The following is an 8,639-nucleotide window of genomic DNA, read 5'->3' as shown; positions in this document are numbered from 1 at the left end:
CCTGCAATTTGTGATTGCTCAGATTTACAATCAGTGGCTAACCATGTATTTCTATTATTGAGGATTTAAAGAAATACTTAGCAACAGATATGATTGCCTTTCATTATCTGAACGTTTCACCTTCCTGAATACTCCCCTGGTTTGTGTGAAACTGTTGTATGTGACGAGTCATCTCTCGGCTTGACCAGTGCCGTGTGTGTGTGTGTGTGTGTGACTGACCAGTGCTGTACAGTATCTCTCAGTGCGATCTGAATCAGGCCCTGCATCACCCCACCACAAAATATTTCCTTTCCTCCCTGCCAACTGCCATCAGAGAAGTTGTGAAACACTTCCAGGAATCTTGTGTGCTGCAGATGGATCCTTTAAACATTCTTTAGCAAGGTTAAGCGTAGGCATAACCCTTGGGCACAGATCTCGAATCATGAACTTCATACCCCTCTAATCAACAGGCCCATGGTTCAGTCTTGAATGAAGATGGAACATGCTCAACCATATAGCGTTGTACTCTTAGGAGGAAGAGGTGCTCGTATCTACTATCACCATCTTCTCGTCGTCATCTTAGTGACTTTTTCTAGAAATAGGGAAGGTCACCACAGGGCAAAGCTGGGGGTGATAAGAGGTTGAGCAATGTCTCTACTGGTCTACTGCTTGTCGTTCCCCTGGCATTTATCAGACTCTGTGTCAATCTGAATAGGAGCCTTGGCAGTTCTGTTTACTTAGGTTTTAAAAGACGTGTCAACATGGTAGAGAGGTAGACACAGAAGTGTCTATGCTACTGAGACTAGGAAACTATGGTATTGATACAATTTTCACTACACTATTGTTCAATACCTGGGTCAAAATATTTTTTGATAGTGTTAGCAGTCTTTAAAATACTTATGGTATGCTTGATTGAAATTGCCTGATGGAACCAATTGAACAAGAGCACCTAATTTCTTTGAAAGAAAACAAATACTTTTTTGAGCCAGGTGTTACATAAGCAATTTGAATGGATTGGAACGGTGCTAAAGCCTAAATGGAGAGAGAAGAGACGGGAGTATGGGAGGAGAATGAGAGGTGTGAGAGGTGTTGTGCCCTGAGAACTGAATTCCATAGATGGTGGCTACTGGAGATGTCATCTATGGGCTCAGTTCTTCTGGCAAGGCACTGCTTATCAGCATAATAAGACATCACCTATACTTTCATATGAGGAATACGGGTTATCTGGATTTCAACGGCAAACTTGCGGTTTCAAATAAAAATCATTGTGTCCTTCAGCAGATTACATTTACTCAGCATGTTTACAATTCAGCATTGTGTGTTGTAATAAACTGTTAAAGTCAGTAATTGGGGTATGTGTTTTGTATGTATACATATCATGTAAATGAATAAACTTTTCCTATTCAGAAAATACACTTTATATCTCGTTAATATTTACAATCGCATCATCATTCATGTTTATTTACAAAGTGGTGAGGATTATAAATAACAGTCAGACATCCATGTTTTGTAAAATCATATGTGACACTTATTTATAGAGAAACGGGATGTGTGCTCAAGCACATATATATTACTGGAAATTGTGCAGTACAAGGAACATTCTAAAGTGAAGCAATCGAGTGCAGCATACCCAACCCACACACCCTGGCCACAGCTATGTCTTATCACTCTATACTGCGAGAGGTGACTCAGACCCAAACGCCTGTTCCATAGAACCTGGAGTCATGGAGACGACAGAGAGAAGAGCAGGGTCCATAAACGTGAATGACTGGTTGGACAGACAGAAACAGAATGACTAGTCATACTCGTCAGAGTTACCAGTTGACTTGAATGAGAATGTCCATTCTAGTAATTATATTTCTATGCTGATGGACAAAGTCTACTGTGACAATAGTGATGAGATACAAGAGATTGGACCGGGTTTAATACAATACGACACAGGCTTATAGTATAAGAGGTGAGACATGACTAATATGATAGACAATGGATAGAACATCAGCATGTTATGAGAGAAGTTTTAACTGCTTAACATGGGTTTTTCAGTAAGAGATGAGAGGCAAATGACAGGAGTTTATAACAAGAGTGGGAAAGCACTTTCCTGAAGCAAACTTGTTAATGCTAATGTTACAGGAACCTTGATACTGAAAATCATAGTAGTACATGATAGCACACCACCTAATGAAAACACTAGACCAGAATGACTCCAGCATTGTAGTTGCCTGAGGTAGCACCATATAATGAGATGGAGAATATTAACAAATACGTTTAATACAAAAGCAGTCAAATGCTACTTATCTGGAGTTTGCGCTTTAACTATTTGTTTCTTATCTCTTACTTTTTGCTGTTGTTGTATTTTCTTAAAACTGCATTGTTGGTTAAGGGCTTGTAAGTAAGCATTTTATAGTAAGGTCTACTAAACCTGTTGTAATTCAGCATGTGACAAATAACATTTTATGTAGAATATTTATCAATAGCATTTCTACTATATAACAGTTATACTTTTGTTCAATGCTTATGGGAAAAATCACCACATTTATGTAAATACATTTTCATATGTCAACAAAGTTGGCATTTATTAGCCATACCTCCATTACAATCATCTCATCTTTCTCCTCTTCTCTACTACCTCACTCATGCTTTCCCCCTCAGGACTCTCCTGCTGCCTCACTATCCTCCTCTCCACTCTGTACTCCTGTTCCCCGACATGGGTGTCCCCTCGCACCACGTACTCCCCTCCCTGGTAGGTGATACTAACATCCGTCCGGGGATAGGTACCGTACACTCTCCGCAGGTCCTCCCTCACAATCTCAAGCAGCTCCCTGCGGGGGCCATACACCCTCTTCAGCCTGCCCCAGCGAAGCTCTCCTCTCAGGGTGAAGCCCTCGGGCCAGGTCCCTCCCTGGTTCTGGAACCTCTGGAGCCTGGTTGGAGTAGGGGCCACAGGAGCCACTGGAGCAGAAAGATTGGCATACAGGCGCTGGTGGTAATGCCAGTAAGGGTTAGACATAAGTCTATAGTTACACCAGGGCAGGGGAGAAGTTTGATGATAGTGGTGGAACGCGCTGGGATCAGATCCCTGGAATCCCCTAGTGCTCCTGGAGACCAAGTTTAAGGGGAATTGATACTTGGTGGGGATACATGGAGGGTAGAGACTGTAGTTGTTGGGCCACTGCATAGGTGGGGTGATGACGGTGGGACACATCGATCTGTAAAAGTGGTGTGTAGATGCAGGTCGAGGTGATGTGTATGTGTAAAAGTAGTGAGAGTTCATGTTCTAAGAGACAGGTGGGTGTGGAGAGAATGGTAGAAGGTCCCCTGACCTCAGAGGCAGGTTGGGGTTGTCTTTGTCCATACAGGGATCTCACTCTGCTGAAATTAACAGCAAATACAAAACAAAGAGGTGAAAAGTACTCACATTAAAAGGCATATGAAAAGAACTTTCACAAGTCAACACTGTAGCTAGCTCCCATTTCCAATAAACACTTAACTAAACTCTGAAAAAAGAAACAGATAGGCTGACTGTCATTAAATCTAAAAAGTTGTGAAAAGACTCTGCAACTTGCACAAGATCATAAGGAAATCAACAACGTGTTGCTCACCTGAAGGAATATGAAGTGAAACTCGCAAAGCCAGTGTTGTTTGGTGTTCTCTTGTCAGAAAATTAAATGCACTTCAATTAAGTATAGAAAGGGTCTGCCATACCTCCCCTACATTCATACATAACTTGTGGCACAGAAGCCAGTCACCTGACTCTTTGTTACAGTATCTAGGCTGCAGGTAACAACAGTTATGTACATAGATCCTGATAAGATGGTGACTATATCTTCTCAATGAACTACGCTATGCTCAATGGGTAAGTAATACGGTGTCGTCGTCAGGTCATAAAAATCTAAACACCAAATTGCATTTTAGGACAGCCTACCATTGACAGTGGCACCTTTGAGTTCCCTTGCTGTTCCTCCTATACTACTTGGAGCTCAAACAGTAGTGAGTCCCATAGGCCTTGTAAAATGTGTGTTTGCATAGAGCCCCACGGTGGACGTGTCATAATACCCATAAAATCTAGCGGTCAAACTCAGAAACGGTTCCAATCGTCTTTCCACCATTCATTTTTTCACATTGTTAACTTTACAAACACTTCAAATGAAGTATATGTCTCGTGTAGGCTTACCTTGGCGTGATATTTTGTCAACCGTGTGATTATCTCTCGGACAAGGTGAGTTTTATAAAAGGGCACAAGGCGAGACCCAAATGCGGGGACACAGGAGGCAGATGGTTGAGCACCGATATTTATTGTACCAAAAGTGATAGGCAGAAAGCAGGTCGGGTACAGGCGAGTTCATAAACCAGGTCAGAGTCCAAACAGTACCAGGGGATAGTCAGGTTCGAGGTCAGGACAGGCAGGGGTTCAGTGAACAGGTCCGACTACAAACAGTACAAGGGGACAGGCAGGCTCTAGGTCAGAACAGGCAGAGTGGTCAGGCAGGCGGATTCGGCGTCAGGACAGGCAAGGGTCAAAACCAGTAGGGCTAGGAAAACCAGCAACTGGGGAAAAATAGGAGCTAGGCAAAACATTGGTCAACTTGACAAACTGGGACAGAGAGACAGGAAACACAGGAATAAATACACCAGGGACTAATGAGGAAAACAGGAGACACCTGGAGGTGGGTGGATACAATCACAAAGACATGTGAAACAGATCAGGGCGTGGCAAGTTTAATCGGTCTGTTCACCTCAATGTACTCTTGTTGTGGAAATTCTTACACAGGGACACTCGAAGAAAATCTTAAAAGAATCATTGTTCATTTTCAGCTCGCTGGAGAGGTTCCAACAAACTTTATGCACCATAGTGAACGTCTGTCAGGAGCGCTAACCAGGAAGTCCCATTTAGTCCCCTTATATACTGTTTACAGACACATTACATAGGCATAGTTCATAGCGTTGTTTCCGGCATGTGTCTGGCACTGTCTCCTATCTTAATGTAAAGAACATATTCTGGGCATTCTGCCAAATAGTCTAAAGGAGGAGGTCATGATGCCCCCTGTTTTTGCCAGACACAGGCAGGAACCAAGGATTGTTTATGACACAAAAGACGAGATGCACAAAGTAAAATGTCCTTTACATTCCATCCTTTTATCACTTGAGTGATAATAATGGTGAAATTGTAAGGTAAGCATTGTTTAACTTCTATATCAAATTGAAGTAAGGGAAATCAACACATACAACCAGACACTTCATCATTTCAAACCCATTCTGGGTTGTACAATCCAATTAGTATGGTAATACTATCATCATAGGTTATACTTCTATTAATGGGAGTGAATTTATCAAAGACTGGAGACATGTTATCCTCTACCTGTAGATCCATCAGCGGTGTTGAACAGAACCCTAGACAACGTTACAGACAAAAAAAACTCAGCTCACAGAACTGGTTGGGGCATTCATTCACCTCTATCACACGTGAGCTAGTCCCCTGACAGCTCTCGTTCACTCAATACTTTATACCTCAATTTCAATCCTCTTATTATCCATATTTCAATCTTGTTTTCCACATTTCAATCAGCTTAATATCCACATTTCACTCAATCGTATTATCCAATCAGCCTACTATTCAAATTTTGATCTTATCTTCCAAATTCCAATCTCAATAGTAATAATTTCAATCCATTTATGATCCAAATTTCAATCAGCTTAATATGTCATATCTCACAATCACACATCTTTCACATCCACATGCACTTAGTACTATTCCCAAACACACTCAGTAATCTCCCTCATTACCCCATGTGCATCTTCAAAGATTCTTGTCATTATTTGCTATGCACCATATGTATCTTGCTGTAAATATAAATAACACAAGGTATTCAAAAACACCTTGTGTTATTTGTAGTGGCTGCAGGCCACGATTATGTTTTTTTAAATAAATGCCTACAGACAGCTGTCAGCGGGGCTTCCCATGGTAGCGTTACGTCCTCGCTCAAGTCTTCATAAAACTAGTGAATAACCTTCTCTCTATAATAGTATGATTACCTTTGTGTACGTTTACTCACCTTGATTTGAGTTATCTTATTTAAAAAAAAATTTTTAAACCGATTAATTTAAATTGACTTACTGAAATCAGTTGCCATCCCTCAATTGTTCGCAGATGATGTGTCTCCTGGGCAGATAACAGAAAGGGTCTGGTCTGGGCGAGTCTCGTCGTCTTTTAGTCAGACGGGAATTTCCCTCATGCTTAATAAAATGTACCACCGGTTTTCCTTGCAGACGCTCATTTGAAAGCTCCGCAGGCAGAATCAATGATCCTGTTCATTGACGCCAAATTGTTGTGGAAATTCTTACACAGGGACACTACAAGTCAATCTTAGATTAATCATTGTTTATTGTCAGCGCGCTGGAGAGGTTCCAACAAACTTGATGCACCATAGTGAATGTCTGTCAGAAGCTGGTTACAGACACGTTACATAGGCATAGTTCATAGCGTTAGCAGAGCAGTAGATCAACAAATTGGCCTAGATAATTGTTTGTACAGTTTGCCGACTTTGGTGTCTATTTCCAGGGGCGCAACTTTGGTTGTAACTTTTTTCATCATTATTATTTTTTTTATCCGGTCGGATAAACATTCCAAACAGCCTAGCCATCCGCTCTGAGGCATCCGCATGGTCCTAAAGCACACCGTTGCCTCGTTTTGAATCACATTCCAATGCTAAAACTGGTATCGGCCATACCTAAAACTAAAACTAAAACTGGTATTGGTATCGGCCATACCAATGTGGAATGCGAATGGAGGAAGCCAGCCGGGGCCAACCACGTGCAGTCTGTGGAGGACCTGAACCTGGGAGAAGACAACAACCCTCGGTCCCAAGAGCCCACAGAGGAACATTTTCAGTGGCTAAGGAACCGTCTCCAGGGCAGATTCAGTGGAATGGCATGTCTCTTTGAGCTTGAGCCAGAACAGTCGCTACCCTCCCTGTCATCCCTGTCTGTACTGGACATTATTTAAAAAACAAGGGCACCTGGGGCTTGCAGGGATCCTGGCTGGCATGGAGCTGTCAGTGGAGCAGCAGGAAGCGATATGGCAGGCAACAGTTGAACAGTGCTCCAACCCCAACTAGCACCCAATGAGTAGAGGGAGGTTGACGGGCAGCAATTATGAAGCAGTGGTCAGGGCCAAGTGCGTTACTCTGTCGCTGCTAAAAGAGGGTCCTCAGATCACAGTCGTTAGATGGGGTGTTGTCTGTAAAGCGGGGCACATATAACAAAGAGGATGGCATGAAGGTATCCTGCGCCTTGAGCGATGACTTCAAAGCTTGCGACAGGATGTGTAGTTCTGTATGATAGCCACTTTGTGGCTAATTAGCATTTCATATTGGGGGGGGGATTACAGGCGAATATATTGATAAAAGTGACCTTGTCCGAGAGAGATTTACGCGATTATCGAAACGTCACACCAGGGTAAGCCTACACGAAACAATGATCTTACATGAAGTAGTTCTAAAATCCCCTGTGGAAAACAAATTATGCTGGAAAACTATTGGAAACATTTTTGGGTTTTACCGCCAGATTTTCTGAGTATTATGACTCATACTGTGGTACTCAATTGCACACTAGGCAGACTTTTGCAACCCTGCCCAAACATACTACTGTGACAAATTTGATATTTCATTTTGCTTGTGACAAGCATTGATTGCAGTGAGAGGTCAGATGTGTTGCTTGCAAGTTGCCGGCATCATACCACACTGCATCCCACTGCTGCCATGCCTGTGAAGCTGCAGGGTCAGTCCTGGTCAGTCCTTGGCTGGGAGACCAAATGCTGTTGGAAGTGGTGTTGGAGAGCAAGTACGGGCCACGCTTCCCTCTGGTCTATAAGGAAATCATAATGCCACAGGGCAGTAAAGGCATAATGGGCATAATGCCACAGGGCAGTATATTGGCCAGCGTAGGGTGGTGTCTTTTAGATGGGATGTTAAAACAGGTGTCCTGACTCTCTGTAGTCCCAAAAGGAAATCCCAGATGGCATCCCTAGCTGCGTCCTCAGACAAGCTAGCTATGTTTACAGACATATTCAACCTCTCCCTATCCCCGTCTGCTGTCCCCATATGCTTCAAGATGGCCACCATTGTTCCTGTACCCAAGAAAGCAAAGGAAACTGAACAAAATGACTATCATTAGTCACGATAGACTATCGTAGCACTCACTTCTATCACCTCTACCCTAGACCCACTTAAATTTGCCTACCGCCCCAATAGATCCATAGATAATGCAATCGCCATTACACTGCACACTGCCCTATCCCATTTGGACAAGAATACCTATGTCAGAATGCTGAACCCCGCCCTGTGCAACTGGGTCCTGCACTTTCCTGATGGACCGCTCCCAGGTGGTGAAGGTAGGAAACAACACCTCCAATTCACCGATCCTCAACACTGGGGCCCCACAAGGGTGTGTGCTCAGCCCCATCCAGTACTCCCTGTTCACCCATGACTGCGTGGCCAAGCACGCCTCCAACTCAATCATCAAGTTTGCAGACGACACAACAGTACTAGGCTTGATTACCAATAATGATGAGTCAGCATACAGGGAGGAGATGAGGGCTCTGGGAGTGTGGTGCCAGGGAAATAAACTCTCACTCAATGTCAACAAAACAAAGGAGATGATTGTGG

At 43.1% G+C, this 8,639-nt stretch overlaps 1 protein-coding gene across 1 annotated transcript; it reads right to left on the bottom strand.

Moving 5' to 3' along the window:
• Positions 1 to 1,277: 1,277 nt before the first annotated feature.
• On the bottom strand, positions 1,278 to 5,015 carry LOC121846689. The gene has a single exon (XM_042323452.1). The coding sequence runs from the start codon at positions 3,248 to 3,250 to the stop codon at positions 2,576 to 2,578; it is 675 nt and encodes a 224-aa protein (XP_042179386.1). The 5' UTR covers positions 3,251 to 5,015; the 3' UTR covers positions 1,278 to 2,575.
• Between the last annotated feature and the right edge of the window lie 3,624 nt (positions 5,016 to 8,639).

The sequence above is a fragment of the Oncorhynchus tshawytscha genome, linkage group LG06, assembly GCF_018296145.1.
Source record: "Oncorhynchus tshawytscha isolate Ot180627B linkage group LG06, Otsh_v2.0, whole genome shotgun sequence".
NCBI lineage: Eukaryota > Metazoa > Chordata > Actinopteri > Salmoniformes > Salmonidae > Oncorhynchus > Oncorhynchus tshawytscha.
The sequence above is the reverse complement of the archived record's forward strand: the minus strand, read 5'-3'. Positions and strand labels throughout refer to the sequence as shown.

What these genes read in the sequence shown, in the direction of transcription:
- LOC121846689 (XM_042323452.1), bottom strand. Translation starts at nt 3,250, where the DNA reads ATGAACTCTCACTACTTTTACACATACACATCACCTCGACCTGCATCT.